General features: G+C 64.2%; 1 protein-coding gene across 2 annotated transcripts; it reads right to left on the bottom strand.

Moving 5' to 3' along the window:
- Positions 1–311: 311 nt before the first annotated feature.
- TESK1 (testis associated actin remodelling kinase 1) lies at positions 312–12,486 on the bottom strand. Of its 2 annotated transcripts, XM_049795916.1 has the most exons (11): positions 12,244–12,331; positions 9,919–10,006; positions 5,013–5,134; positions 4,825–4,873; positions 4,447–4,593; positions 4,198–4,280; positions 3,748–3,838; positions 3,419–3,502; positions 2,870–2,959; positions 2,561–2,711; positions 312–2,322 (listed from the first exon to the last, which is right to left on the bottom strand). In XM_049795916.1, exons 3-11 carry the CDS (start codon positions 5,105–5,107, stop codon positions 1,286–1,288), a joined length of 1,827 nt encoding a protein of 608 aa, XP_049651873.1. In that variant the 5' UTR covers positions 5,108–5,134; positions 9,919–10,006; positions 12,244–12,331; the 3' UTR covers positions 312–1,285. The 2 variants fall into 2 exon arrangements, with proteins under 2 accessions (XP_049651873.1, XP_049651872.1); XM_049795915.1 differs by lacking the exon at positions 9,919–10,006 and having other exon boundaries at positions 12,244–12,486.
- Positions 12,487–14,927: the final 2,441 nt, after the last annotated feature.

Raw genomic sequence — 14,927 nt, forward strand, 5'->3', positions numbered from 1 at the left:
GCTGAACCCACTTTGTAGCAATAAAGAGACATGGCTTGTCTGCTCTTTGCTTTCTTGTGTACCACCACAAACACGGACTCAAGGGCATGAACCCAAAGAAGCTAAATAATAAATGGGAATTTGACTGAAACCATTTCAACTGAGATGGCCACTTTGGGGGCATGGAGATCTTGGGCTGAGCTAGGCTGGCTTGTGGTCCCTGAGGGGCTTCCCTGAAGCCCCAAGGAAGCCTGTGCAACTCTGTGGGGCCAGGCTCCACTCTGGGTCTGATGTGCGTCTAAGAGACAGAAGCGGCAGCCCGAGTTGCTGGGACATTCAGTTTTTATTGAACACTTTAAATAAGCTGGGTATATATTACTAGCAATTATTATTATTAATAATAAAAAACACAAGAGTTCTGCATTCACCAGTGCATTGTGCAGGAGGGAGGAAAGCCGGCTCCCACCCTTGCCAGGGGCTGGGCAGCCCATCTGTGCTGCCCACTGGCCCCTTCCCCTGGTGCCAGGATGGCACCCACTCCTTCGGCCAGCACCCCACTGCCAACCCGATGTGTGGGGGGGACGTGACTCAGCACCCAGCCCTCAGCATTGGGTGGGCAGGGGCAACCCCAGCACTGGCAATCCTCCCCCTGCACTGCTGCATGGGCATCACCCCTCTCCTGGCCCCCTACGTGCCTCTCCCTGCGTCAGGGGCCAGATGCACTCCCTGCGCTTGTGGGGACACATGGGGATACCCACCAGCCCCACAGGGTCCCTCAACACACACATACACACGCTGACCCCTCTGCCCCTAGCCTGGCCCCACTCACCCCCCCCAGCCTGAGGGGCTGCGGGGGTCTCCTGGTTCTCCCAGGGGAGCAGGCTCTTTGCACGCCCCTCTGTGAGAGCCCACAGAGGGGTGAGCCCTCGGGGAAGTGGGGTCCTGCATCCAGGGTTTGAGCCCCGGGGGCTCCGCGGGGGACCAGCCCTGCCGCCCGGGCCAGCGCTGGAGCTCACTTGGGGCAGGGGTGTTATTGCACTTCAGTCCCCGGCAGGGACCCAGCCCACCCCCAGGGCTCCCCGCAGAACCCCGAGGCCAATCCTGGTGGGACGTGTGCCCAAAGTGCCTGGGCAGCGCCGTGGCGGCCACAGCTCGGGGCACCACAGCCACTGGCGGCCACCAAGCACGGAGAGAGCAAGGACAGACCGTGGGGACGCGCCAGGCTCCGGCACCTGCCCTGCACTGTGGCTGCGGAAGGGTCCGAGGGGTGGCCCGATGCGGCCCCTCTCCCCGGGGGTCCCCGCCACTAGGACTGTGCCTCTGGCAGCTTCAGGCTGGGCTCTGCCAGCACTGGCCCTGGGGCTTTCTGGTGGCGGCCCCGGTCGTGGCAGAGGAGGCTCTTGGCTTCGCAGTTGAGGTTCTGGTAGCGGGGCGGGCTGGGTGCCGGCCGGTGGCAGACTGAGGCGAAGCTGAAGGGACCCAGGCAGCAGCCGGGACACGGCAGCACCTCGTCCTGCTCCAGCGCGGTGCCAGAGCTGTGCCCGGGCAGCATGGCCGCACGCTCCGTCTGCTCCAGCGCCGCCGTGCTGGGGATGCTAAGCTCGGAGAAGCTGTGCTCCAGCTCGCTCTCCCAAGCCAGGGGTTTGCTGACCACCACATGGTTGTTGTTGAAAAAGAGCCCGCTGGGGGCTTGCGGCTCCGGCTGCCAGGTTTGGGCGCCCGAGGATGCTGTGCGGATGAAGTTGCTGCTGGGGGGTGGTGGAGGGGGCTGCGGCGGCTCGGGGCTCTCGGGGCCACGGTCCGTCTGCTCCTCCACCCTGGGGCAGAGGGGAGGGGCTCGTCCCCAGGCTGGGGGAGGAAGGAGGGCAGGGGGCTGGGGGGTGTCGTCAGGACGGGGTGACCCCATGCCCAGTGCCAGGCCCCCCCGGTGGGGCAGCTCGGGGGAGGCGGGCAGCGAGTGGCACCTTCGGGGGGTGGCAGTGGGAGCCGAGAAGTCACACTGCACCTCCACGGCGGGATCGGGCGTCACGGGGGTACTGAGCTGGAGTGGGGCGGGAGGCGGCAGGTCGAAGGTAAGCGAGATGACCGACTTGCTTGGTGTGTCGAAGAGCTTGATCTTCCCTCCCTTCAGGTCCTCGCGCTGGGAGAATGGATTGACGCGCGGGGACGTCTCCTTGGTCCTGGCCTCGCCACAAGGCTCCGGCGGCTGCAGCAGCGCGGGCGATTTGGGGGAGAACATGTCGGACTGGCTGCGAGACAGGCGCTGGTCTGGCTGTAGGTGCTGCGTCCCCAGCTCGCGCAGGGGCGACTGCTCGGCGCGGCCGGCTGCCCTCCCGGCTACCCCTGGGCACGGGCACAGAAGCGGGTCACCAGCTGCCGGCGTGGGGTGCCATGGGGTGCCAGGCACCCAACAACCCAGGGGAGCACCCCGAGGCAGGGGGGGGGAACAGTGACTGGCTCCATCCTGCAGACCTCATGCAACCCCTGTCTCCTTCCATTACAGCTGCCGGGGTAGGATGGGACAACCCACATCCCCGCTCCTGGCACCCCACCGTGGCCTGTCCCCAGGGTGCCCACATACCGTTGAGTGTGCCCGCCATCCCAGGTGTAGGCAGGCTCTCCCCGCTGCAGGAGAGGGTAGCCCCGGTGCCCTCGGCGCCTGGCTGGTGCTGCAGGATGCCCTCCAGGCACTGTGTGATTTCCAGGAACGAGGGGCGGGAGGTGGGCTCCATCTGCGGGCAGGAGGGGTTCACCGTCAGGTCTGCAGCCCCCCTCAAGCACCCCAAGCTGCCCAGCTATGGCAGCTCCCTGCTTCTCCCCCTGTGCAGGCAAGGCTGCCTGTCCTGCCCAGCTGCCCAGGCAGGGAAGGACAGTGGAGATGGAGGCTCACACTGCAGCAGTGGAAAGCGAGCTGGAGGAAGGCCGCTGGGCAGTCGATTGCCACCATGGTGCAGAAAGTGGCGACATCCAGACCAAAATTCTGTGCCAAGAGAAAGAAGAGTGGGTCCCCTGGGGCATCACACAGCCCGGGCTACCTGGGATGGTCTGGTCCCTCCTCCCCACGACTGCGTGCCACCCAGGGCTGTGGACTTGGCAGCGCCCTGGCTGGGGCACAGCAAGAAGGGACCCTGGGGTCACCCCAAGTTGGAGCAAGGCTGGGGGATGCTGGGACACAGATCCCTCCTGCTCTCTGCCTGAATCCTACTGTCCCCTTCTCCCACGCAGGCTGACTATGGGCTCCGAGGACAGGTTATCGGCAGAGAGCATCCCTCTCCGGGCAGCATCTGGGACAACACCCTTGCCGTGAGATGCGGGGCAGCTCCTGCACATGGGGCTCTGCCCAGCACAGCAGGATGATCCCCCTCACTTGGTGAAGCGGTCCCAGCTCCCGTGCTGCTGCCCGCCACCCTCCCTCCCCATCCCCATCCCACGGACTCACCTCGGTGCGGGGCAGGTAGTCAGGGTCAGCGGGGATACGAGCGATGGTCTCGCACAGGATGATGCCGTACGCAAACACATCAGCCTGCAGAGAGCAGGGAGTCACGGGGGGGCCCTGCAGCCCCGAGGCGATGTGCCCACCATTCTGTCAACCCACAGCCCCCCTTCTCCCTGCAGAGCCGCACCGGGGGGCCCTGCGACCTCACCACCCGAGAGATGCCCAGTTCCTTCCCTCTGTGTTTCCGACCACCCCCAGGGCTGCAAATCCTGCAAACCGCTGGCGGCGCAAGCCTGGATAAAGCCCCACGCACGGCAGCCACGGAGCCTCACCTTCTCATTGTAGATCTCCCCTCGCAGCACCTCAGGTGCCATCCAGTATGGGGAGCCCACCACAGCCAGAGGCTCCTTCTCGCTGTCCTCACTGGGAGACACGGTGAGACATCAGGGGCTGCCCACAGTCCCCTGTCCCTGTCTGACCTCCCATCTTCCCACTGGGGCAGCCCAAATCACCATCTCCATCTCCCTTCCTGGGCTAACCCTTCTCTATGCACCCCACAAACTCATCTCTCCCCACCCACACCATCCCCTTCTCCATCCCCTCCTAGACAGCCCCAAATGCGTCCATCTGTCCCATGAGTCCCCACCGCCGGCGACTACCCCCACCACCCCAAATCCCCGCCCTTCTAGCCACGTCCCAAATGTCCATCCCTCCCCAGCTCCTGCTCCAAGTGGGCTGGAAACTCCCCGCTCCAGGGATGGGGATGGACACTGCCCACGCACCTGTAGGTGGGGATCTTCTCCGCCAAGCCAAAGTCACCCACTACAGCCGTGTAGCCATTGGCCTCGCAGCGCACCAGGCAGTTCTGGGGGCACAGGAGGACCCCTCGTCACACCAGCCCTGCCTCACTGGCCACGGCTCCTGGGATGCCCCGGCACAGCACAGCCTCCTGCTCCCCAGCCGGCCATGCTTGGGGCAGCAACAAGGGTATATGGGACGAGGACAATGGGATGCCTTGGAGCATTCCGTACCTTGGAGGTGAGGTCACGGTGGAAGATGCCCTTGGAATGCAGGTAGCGCAGGCCGCAGGCAATGTCGAGCGCCAGCTTGACACGTATGGACCAGGAGAGGGGCACAGCGCTGTCCAGCAGCTGCTCCAGGTTCCCACCGTTGATGTACTGATGGGAAGAGCCAGGCCGCCGCATCACTGCTTCCCAGTTCCCTCCCATAATGCTGGACACCCACCTCTCACCCCAACACATCCCCCAACCACCCTATGACACAGCCCCCCAGTAGTAGTCCTTGCCCAGCATGCATGCCACGGGCTGGAAAATGTCCCCAGGGCCATCACTGTCCCTTCCCCAGGCCTGCAGGAACCCCAAGACTCACGGCCGTTGCCCCACTCTCACCTCCGTCAGCGCATGCAGCTGTCCCTGGTGCACACACACCCCCATCAACCTGCGAGATAGAGGGGACCTGAGGGTAGCTGCGGAGGGGACCTGCCCCAGGAGCTCATCCAGTGCCAGCGGTAGCTCCAATCCCCCAGGCTAGGGAAACAGGGGGGCAACAGGGACAACAGTGGGGGAGCAGGTCCTACCTAAGGATGTTGGGGTGCGAGAGACGGTTCATCAGTTGCACCTCCCGCAGCATGTTGGCTCGGTTGCTGATCAGCTTGTTCATCTTCAGCACCATGATCTGCCCCGACTGGCGGTGCCGCACCTGGAGGGGGGTACAGGGGAGGCTGAGCCCCACGTGTCTCCGCAGTTACCCCAGACACCAGCCTGCACCCAGCATCCACCCCAGCCCTAGAGGTAGGAGCCGAGCACCCCATGCACCCAAGGCACAGGGCACCTCAGGGACCGCTACGGTTACAGGGGGAGCTCTCCTGGCACAGCAGCACCCCAAGGACTGCCAGGGTTACGGGGGGAGCACTCCTGGCACAGCAGCACCCCAAGGACCGCCAGTGCCGATGACGCACATCCCTATCCTCCCCAGTTCACCCTGCTTGTCGTCCTGCCCCCTCCACGCTACACTGTCCAGCCCTCCTGGAGAGGCCACAGCAGCTCCTGCAAGCTGTGACCCCAATCCTGCTGCAAGGACAGGCAGGTGCAGGATTGGGGCACACCAGGGAGAGCTTTTTCAGGTCAGGACCACCCAGCCAGATGCTACCAGCATGGGGTGGAGGACAGAGGGGGCACACGGCCCCTTGAACCAGCCCCAGGGGCAGCCAACACCATGCTGGTGCACGACCCCAGCCTGGTGGGGCAGGCCGCTTGGACGACACTGTATATTTAGCTGGCCCCAGCCCATTGCTGTCATGCGAGCTGGGAGCCTGGCCCCTCACCAGGAACAGCAGCTGGGAGCGTGGCCAAGCGTGGACAACCCCGTCCTTGCAGGGCGAGGGACAAGCACGGGATCCCCTGCCCCAGCACCACCCCAGCACCACGCTGGAAGGGGCCAAACCAATGCTGAGGGTTCCCTCCTGAATGGGTGCTCAGGGTGGGATGGGACCCCCCTGGAACAGCAGCTGGTAGGGGGGGACAACCCGGCAGATCCCAGCTGCCCCCCGGCACACACTGAGCTGTGCATGGAGGCGCAGGCATTCCTCGCCGCTGCCGTCAGCTCCCCACTCTTCTCCTTTTTAGTCGATGCTGATTGAGGCTGCTGTGCTGGTGCCAGCCCCTGCACCCCTTCCTCCCCCCCCCCCCCCCCCCCCCCCGCCTTAGGGATCACCTCCCCAGGCAAAACACAGTGGGGGCCTGGCTGGAAGAAGGGTCCCTAGTGCCCCCCATCCTGCTCACAGCTTGGCCCCTGTCCCCATCACAACAGGGGGAGGCTGGTGTGCTGGGACGCTCTGGGGCTCTCTTCCCACCCCATGGCTGGCGTTGTTTTGGGCAGTTGTCCTGGAGTGCACAGTGAGATGGGGACCCATCCAAGCACCCAATACCCAGGGGATGGGCAGTAGCTCCCCCCCACCAAAGGGCCTGGGGGAAAATTAGTGCTTTATAAAGATCCCTTTACAGGTATGGGTGCACCAAGGCCAAACCAGCCCCAGGCAGAGCGGAAGCAAGAGGCAATAGCCCAGCCAAGTCTGACCCTGCCGTGCCACCACCAGCTCATTGAGTTCGTGGAGAGGCTCTGAATAATTCAGCAGCCGTCTGCCCGTGGGCACCCCGCTCCTGTTACACCTGCGTCACCTGCAGCCAGCCAGCTGGCACTCCTGGCCTGCAGGCAGGGTCCATGTAGCAGTGGAGATCAGGATAGACCCTGGATGAGCGAGGAGGGGACCCCCCCAGACACCTGTCACCGTGGGTCCCCATCCCGGCCCCCCACCACGCTGTGGGGAGAAAGGAGGATGGGTTCCCCCACACCTCCTTCTCGCTGAGCACTGGACAAAGCTCCTGGGCTCGGGGAGAGCCCATCCCAGGGTGATGGCGCAGTCCTTGCTGTGGGGAGCACGACTTCTCCAGCCCTGTGAACACCTAGGGCTCCCCATCTAATGGCACCCCAGGTCCTCCCCATGCCCATCACCCTGCTCACCCCACCCCGTCACTGTTCTGCAGCTCCTGGCACTGCTGTCAGCCCCATCCCAGTGTCCTAGGGCTCCCTGCCCACACCTGCACCAGCAGGCAGGGTAAGGGGCACCCCTGTCCCATCCCCACTATCGCTGCCTCTTCTCCACCTCATCCCTGTGTGCAGGGCAGCTGGAGGCAGCACCAAACACAGAAACGGGGCTCCTAGCCTGGCTTTGGTGGCTGTGCCGTTTTTAAGGAGGGGACCTCCCTGGCCAAAGCAGGGTGGGCAGGGTCTCCCCTTTGCCCCTCCAGCTCCTTGCGGAGCCAGGGACAAGGAAGCCAGAGCCTGGATGAGGCCAGCAGGATCCCCAAGCCCCACCAAGCCCCCGGTGCTGGGTGCTGCCCAGCAAAGCCCAGTGCTCCCGACTCAGCTTGCCCGGCGGCAGTGCTGCCTTCCCTTCCCACGCCGTGCGGGGATGGCAGGACTGGCTTGGTTGGTTTGGCTGGCACCAGCAGCTGTCAGGCGCCAGCACCCGGCTCGAAGATGCAGGCAGGCTTGGCCCCGCCAGGATGGCTGCGGGCGGCAAGGCTCCGGCACCACACGCCCACGATGGGAACACTGGGCAGCACGTACAGTGCTGGCACTTGGTGGCCGTGCACTGTGGGGCTGGCCAGGTCCTCGTCAGCAGCAGCATCCCTGCATAAGCGAGCAGCCCCCGGCAGGCACTGGCTCAGCCCCACATAGCTGGGACGTGCTCATGGCTTAATCCCTCGCTAATAAGCCTCCTGCCATTGCAATAGGCTGGGTCAGGTCCAAGCGGAGCCGCACGGCTTCTAACACCTTAATCCTGGAGGAGAGGCAGCCTCGGGGAGAGAAGGTCTGGTGAAAGACCCTTCCCTGGGATTTCTCCCAGGGACCCCAAGAGCCCCCAGCCAGCACAGACCTGCCCTGGTGGTCTGCTTCAGGACTCCATCCCCAAGGGCAGGGAGGGCTCTAGGGGCTCCCAGGACGGCCCCAGCCTCACACACATGGAGCAAGACTTCCTCGAGGGTGCCCAGCACCCTGAACTCACTTGTGAGGCCCCATCCTGCCATCTCCCCTGCATGCTCCACAGCTCAAGGTGAGCCCCTGCCCAGGCTGGGAGGGAATGGGTTATGCTCCCTTGGGCTTCCCACGGCCTCCCACATGCACTGGCCAGTTAACCCAGTCTGGCCAGGTGCTAGCATCAACCCAACACCCTGGCTGCCCTCCAGAAGCAGGCGTAGCAGAGGAGGGATGCAGCCCCTTACTAAGGGGGTTTCCTTCCCCGCCACTATCCAAGGAAGGCAGTGGGCAGCAGAAGCTCCCCAGGCAGGCCGGCATCCTCCCTTGCCTCTCCACACTTTGGCATGGTGCCCAGGAATCCCAGCACATTCCCCGGAGCTGAGCTCAGCCGGGCAGCCATGCTGGGGTGTGGGGGGGATGGTGCAGGGTGAGGGGGACAAGCCACACAGGCGCCAGGCAAGCCCTCGCCCCTTGCCAATGTCCCCCAGCACCCCACATGGCCCCTCTATTGGGTGCTTCATGGGGTACTGTGGCCAAGCTGGGGTGCCATAGCATGTCAGTCCCCATCTCATCTGTTGCCAGCAAGTGGGGCTGGGGGATGGGATGGGGCTGGCTGCAGCCCCAGCCTGGGCACAAGGGATCTGAGCTCTTTTAACAGCGGAAATTAGAGTCTTATTTAAAGAGCATGCTAATCAGAGCGAGCAGACGGCCTGCTCCCTCCCCACAGCCGGCGCTCCTGTCTAGACATGGGGCGAAGCCCCCGCGCCACCTCCCCACTCAGGGGTCTCAGCAGCCAGCCCCCCTGCACCCCACGCTGGGGACAGGCTCGCACATAGTCCCACTCAGCGCACGTCCCCTAGCCGCAGCCCAGCCCAGCAGAGGCAAGGCACCATCACACCGGGACATCATCCTGCACCCCTTGCCCCGGTGAGTCCGGCGGGGAAAGACGGGAGGGCAGGTAAGGCAGCTAGCAACACCATCAGTAATCTCACAGCTGTCTGCAATGGCTGCGCCGGATCTCACGGGAATCCCAGTAGTGCAACAGGTCTTTTACTGGGTGGGACTGGAAAACCTGCACATCGCACAGAAAAGGCAGAGTTGGTCAAGCCAGACTTCCTCCAGGGAAATGAAAGGAACAGGGCATGCAGAACCCACTCCCAGTGAACGCTTGAGCATCAGCAGCCCTCACCTCCCATGCTCTCGGCACCGCAGGAGCACCAGGAGCTGGGGCAGCGCCAGAGTCACACCGCCGTGGCGGGCCATTGCCAGCCCTCACCAGCAAGCCCGGAGCACGCCTTGTGACAGCACAGGAGAGGTGCCGGCAGGTCCCCGGCTGCTCAGCACAACACGTTTCCAGTTCCCTGGGGCTCCTGGCCTTGCCGTGGCTGGCTGACCTTGGCAAATTCGCTTCCACCTCCGCATCCCTCAGTTTCCCCATCTGTGTCATGCTGCTCCACCCTCCTTTGTAAAACAAGGCAAGGTCTGCTGATGAAGGGTAGCAGATAAGAGGGAGGGAGTTGTATGATTATTTGTGCCCAGTAAATTGGGAGTAAATGTAAACCCTCAAAGGTTGGCGGGGAAGCGAGCGGAGATGGGCGGGTGGCAGCAGCACTGAAGCCCTCTCCTGAGCTCTGTCCATGCTGGGAGCTGGGAGCTGCTAATCCCCCTCCCAGCACTGTGGAAATGGGGTGCCGGGGCCAAGCACACCGAAGGGCTGCGCCTGGGGAAGCAGCGTCTCCAAGAGGATTTGCAACAGCAGGGCACAAGGTGCAGAGTTGGATGAGTGAAAACCTCTGGATACAGCCCCCAGGAGAGCGAAGCCAGGATGCTGCCAGCAGCCCCCGTGTCTGCTGCAGACTGCACATGAGAAAGCAAGAGAGGGATCTGGGGAAGAGATGCAACAGTGGTTTAAGGGCTGGAGAAAATGTCTGGCACAAACACACCTGGCTCAATCTGTTCAGTCTATTGGAGGCAGAGAGGTGGCTCGCTGCAATGTCCGTGTACCCGAGAAAACAGGTGGGCCTGGCACCTCTGAAATCGCACAGGGAAAGGCAATGAGAACCAGCTGCTCCAGAGGGAAAGGGCCCAGCTCTGCAGCACAGGAGGGGACCAGCTGGGAACAACCCCCAGGAAAAAGGGCAGCTTTTCATCACTGGTGTCTCCTGTCCACTCCAGACAGCCTTTCTGAGAGAAGTGCTTGGCTTTAGCAGGATAAGGCTCAACCCAGGCACTAGCTTGGGACACCAGGGCTCAGACACGCTGAACGCTTTGCCTTTAATGCTGGGAGGACAGTCAAATGCCCGTGCCGGCAGCCCAGCACCCTGCCTGGCCCTGGCTCAGCTGCACACCAGGGCTGAGCTACCTGTGCAGGGACAGAGATGTCCAGGTTCCTCCCCCGTCCCCCACACCCACAAAGGCTGGAATGAGGCAGGACCCAGCAGCCACGCAGAGGAGGGAGCCGTGAGCCAACAGCCTTGAAAAGCAACAGCAGGAACAAGGGCTGTGGGAGGAAAACAGGTCCTGCACTGCCCTGCCAAGCTCCATCCTCGTCGCAAGCTCAGGCAGCCAAACCCCAGCTCACATCCCGGGCCTGCCCCACCATCCCGCTGAGCTCTTGGACTCAACCCACCGCATGAGCACAAAGCCCCATCTGGCCCCCTCCTGCCCCTGCATCCTCTTCAGCATGCACACACGTCGGCTCCTGCCGCCTGATCCCGCTCCCACCCCCCAACCTCCGCCAGTCCCCCAAATCCTACATGCAAGTGGCCTCACAAGAACACAAACAATGGGTGGGACAAGGAGCATTTTGTGGCTCCCGCAGGGCCCAGGAAAACAGAAACAGCAAGGCAAAGACAGACCGTGGCCTGGCCAAGACACGGGAGCATCCATTATTAAAGAGCCATATCCATGCCTGACATTATTAAATGCCTCCCTCTGCTCCAAGGTGCTGCCGTGCGCTCCAGGCCAGAGATCAATAGCAGGAACCTGGCCAGCAGAAAGGCTATGGCTCCACAGGGGCAGGAGGGAGCACGGAGGATACGGACCCCTCTGTACGCCTGCCATAGCCCCTCGCAGGACACCTCTCTTGTGGCTGCAGAGGAGCAAGGTCTTGGGGTCTCCCTGCTGCGTGGGGAATGGTGGCAGGGCTGGAGAGGGACCCCAGGGGATGTGGATGCCCAGTTGTGCTGCACGTGGGAGCATGGTCCCATGCAGGGGACACAGCGCAGCACTGCCCGGGACCCCAGCGACTGTGGTGGGAGGTGGTGGGGGTCCCGCCCAGCCCAAAGCTGCTCTTTGAGGAGGGTGAAGCCACTAGAAGCATGGCTTAAGGGCAGCCCTTGCCCAACGGCCTGTGGTGCCTTAAGCAAGGCTGAAGACGAAAACAACACGTGCACACACGTCCCCTCGGAAGGGGAGAGGCGGCCGTGGCAGCAGGGCAGGGAACAGCCCTTTGGCCCCGGCAGCAGTGTGTGGGCTGGCAGGGTATCTTCACCACGCACCTCTGCCACGCTGTTGGGACCCCCAGCTCCCCGCCAGCACCCACGCACCCCTAAACGAGGGTGTGGGCCACACAAAGGCATCCCCACTCTGGCAGTCCCAGAGAGGACGGAGGACAAAGGCAGCTCCGGGGTCCCAGCCGGGGGCCAGCCCCCACACCGCTCTATAGCATCGCGGCCCTCTCCCAGACCCGGTCGCCTTCGTGAGGCTCCCGTGGGGCACCCTGCACACCCACCTGCCCAGCGCAGGCTGGAGCAGGCCCAGCGATGCTGGAAATCACCTCGGACCGGTTGCAAATCCCCTGCCACAGGCACACCCTGCGCCCGGCGGGGTCGGGGCTCCAGCATTTTGACAGGGCTCCCGGGGGCCGGGCTTCGCGACACCGACCCGGTGCCCTGCGCCCCCCCCCACCCCCCGCGACCCCGCTGCGACCCACGCCGCGGCGCTTCGGAGCGCTCAGCCTTCCCGGGCCGTAAACAGAGCCGGCGCTCCCCTCCCCCTGCGCGGAGGGATGGAGGGACAACACCCCCCGGCGGGGACGGGGCTCCCCGACTTCCCAGGTCCCCGCCGCACGGCGCGCACCCCCCACCTCGCCCAGCTGTCGGGGCTGGGGGGCCAGACCACCACCACCACCCCCCCCCCCCTGCTACCCCCTCCCCCTTTTTCCCCGAGGGCCTGGCCAGGGATGCGTGGGAGCCGCGGTCCCCGGGGGATGCCCAAATCCGGCGGCGTGCCTCGGGGACCGCCATCCCCGCTCCCGCCCCGCACACCTTGAAAACCTCGGAGAAGAAGCCGGCCCCGATCTTCTCGCAGTAGAAGTCGTCGATGCGCGCCAGGGTGGAGACGGCGCTGCGCAGCGCCCGGTACGAGGAGGGCCGCAGCCGCCCGCAGCCCGGCCAGGGCCCCGCCGCCTCTCCTTCGCCCTCCCCGGGCCGCCGCGGCGTCTTCTCCCACTCCATGTCGGTCCCGCCGAGCACCCCCAGCGCCATTCACACCGCCGGCCGGGGAGCCCTCCCCCCCGCGGCCGGGGACCCTCCGTTTCCCCCCCACCCCACCCCCCCACCCACCCCCCCCCGGCCCGGCCCCCGGGGCGATGCTAGTAGCGGCGGCGGCGGCGCGTCGCGGGGGGACGCACGGCGCTCATGGCCCGGCGGCAGCTCCCGGACCCCCGCCGCGGCCCGGCGCTGCGCCTCCGCCGCTCCGAGCGCAGGCACCGGCGGGGCGGAGCCGGGGCGGGAACAGCCCTTAACTCCTTGGGACCCGCCGCCGCGCCCCTGCCGGAGCCGCCGCCCCCCCCCGACACCGCCCCCCCCCCCCCCCCCCCGGCCCCCCGTACGGCCTGATGTCCGCATGCAGCGGCCCCGGCCCCTGCAGGGTCCGTGGGGGCCGAGCTGGCATCGGTGTAGGCGCCTGCGTGGGCTACGGGGACCTGAGCTGCCGGTGCACGGCTTGGACAGACCCGGTGGAGGCAGTGCTCGGATCCTCCCCTACCCCCGGCCCGGCCGGGATGCCCCTTGTAGCTGCGGGACTTTTTCTCCTCGTAGCAACCGGCCCCTGAGCAGATGGACCAGGGTCGTGGGGATCTGATCTCCCCATATTATATGCAGCCCCACCCGATACAAAGAGCATGGGTCCAATTCCCCCAACGTGCCAGGATGGGCCCCACTGGTACAGGCTCGGATTTCTCCTTACAGCCATCACCAGGCTGGAAGGATGCTACGGATGTGGGGTTCTGATTCTCCCCGTGCACCCACCCCTGCCTGGATGGGGCCCCGGGGGCTGCGGGGTCTGTCCTCCGGAGGAGCAGGGAAACGCAGCCTCTCAGTGACAGTATGCGCAGTGCCTGTTGCACCCCTTCGCGCTTCTCCCTTTCCTGAGCTCTTCCACTTCTCCCCCTTTTCCTCCTGCTTTCTGCTCCACCCCCGCCCCGGCCTTTTCCCTGCTCCGAGGCTGATCTGTCCTGTCCTTCCTGCCCAGGGACTCCCTGCAGCTAGATCTGCCCTTGCTCTGTCCCACACATTTTGCTGCTGCTCTCCTTGGCATCCACCCGCCTGTGTTGGCCCAGCCCTGCCCCAACCGTCTCCCCCGCTCCCGCAACCTTCCTGTGCTGCTCTGCTGCCCCAGCTACCTCGCAACTGCTTTGCTCCAGCTGTTTCCCTGTGTGGTTTGGCTGGCTCCACACACCCTGCACAGCTCTAGCTGCTTTCCCCGCTGGGAAGAGCAGCCACATGGAGTGTCTCCTGGTGTGGCATTTCTTTGGCCAGTGCTCGGCTCCAGGTGCCACCAAACACAGCGTAAACACCATGGACCCTGAGCCGTGGGTTTTCTTCCTTGTCCCAGAAGGCAGAATAACCCTGTGGGCTAGAGGAGGTGAACTGAGCCTCTGACTTCTTTGTAGTGGGATCCTGCCTCCCCTGGAAATGCCTGGTATTTCTGCTCTTCCAGGTCCACAGAAGGGAGTGGGTCTGTGCAAGGCAAGTTTCCTACGTGTGGGGAAGCAGAGCCTGAGGACAGGGCTCTGCCAGTCCCTGTCTCGATGGGTCTGAGCCATCTGTTTCCTCACCAGTACCACTCCAGCCTGGTGCCTCTGCCTGCCAGGATGATTGATGGCGTGTGCTAGGGAGGCTGCTGCAGCCGTGGGGAACCGCGCTGTGCAACAGGCCACATTCTCGGGCTTTCTGGGCCTCACGCGTCTGTCCTGCTGACAATAGCCTGACAGAATGACAGGAGCAGCTTCACAGGCCTCCTGTGATGGACACGGAGAGAAGAGACCATGTGGGGACAGGAGGCTGCAGGCTCTACCCTTCTACCACCATGGCCAGCTGCAGCTGCTCAGATGGCACTGGGTGCCTTTCCTGCCTGCCCAGGCTCAGCCCTGGTACTCGAAATCTGAGCACCCTGCTGCACCCACAGCCCAGTCACCAGCTCCTCAGTGGTGTAGGGAGCTGCTCAGAGAAGCAAAGCCAGCTCGGCTGGGGCCAGGAGGAGAGGGAACGTTGCCTCTCCCTTTCCCTTGAGTGCACGTGAGTAGCAGCCCCCTGAGGGTCAAGGCACCGCAGCAGAGATGGGGAGTCCTGGAGAGGCAACTTGCAGAGAGAAGCTCAGGACCACCGCCTGTTCAGGGCTCCTGCTGCTTGCAAGTGACTGGGTTTACATCCAATTAAGTTGTAACAAATAAATTAAAGCCCTGGAGATGGCCCTGACTGTGGAAATTGCTGCTGCAGGATTTACGGTCCCTTCTCTCATCAGCGCTGGTAACTCTACTGTGTTATTTCCACCATGCTCTGTTCTTGCCTGGCACAGCAGCATTGAGGTAAGACATAGCTAAAGGTCCCCAGTGCCACAAATCCCTCCCGTGGTACAGGCAGGTACACTCTGGGCAGCTGGGTGCAAAGGCAGGCTGGGCTGAGCCTGCAGCAAACCCTGAATTAAGCTCCTCAAGCCCCGGCAAGGA

This window comes from Accipiter gentilis, chromosome Z (genome assembly GCF_929443795.1).
Source record: "Accipiter gentilis chromosome Z, bAccGen1.1, whole genome shotgun sequence".
NCBI lineage: Eukaryota > Metazoa > Chordata > Aves > Accipitriformes > Accipitridae > Astur > Astur gentilis.

Bases quoted from the DNA above. Each gene is read 5' to 3' on its own strand.
- TESK1 (XM_049795915.1), bottom strand. From the start codon at position 12,462: ATGGCGCTGGGGGTGCTCGGCGGGACCGACATGGAGTGGGAGAAGACG. The intron at 3,839-4,197 runs GTGCGTGGGCAG...CGTGTCTCCCAG, and splicing joins GAGAAGATCCCCACCTACAG to TGAGGACAGCGAGAAGGAGC. The intron at 2,323-2,560 runs GTATGTGGGCAC...GCCCGTGCCCAG, and splicing joins GATGGCGGGCACACTCAACG to GGGTAGCCGGGAGGGCAGCC.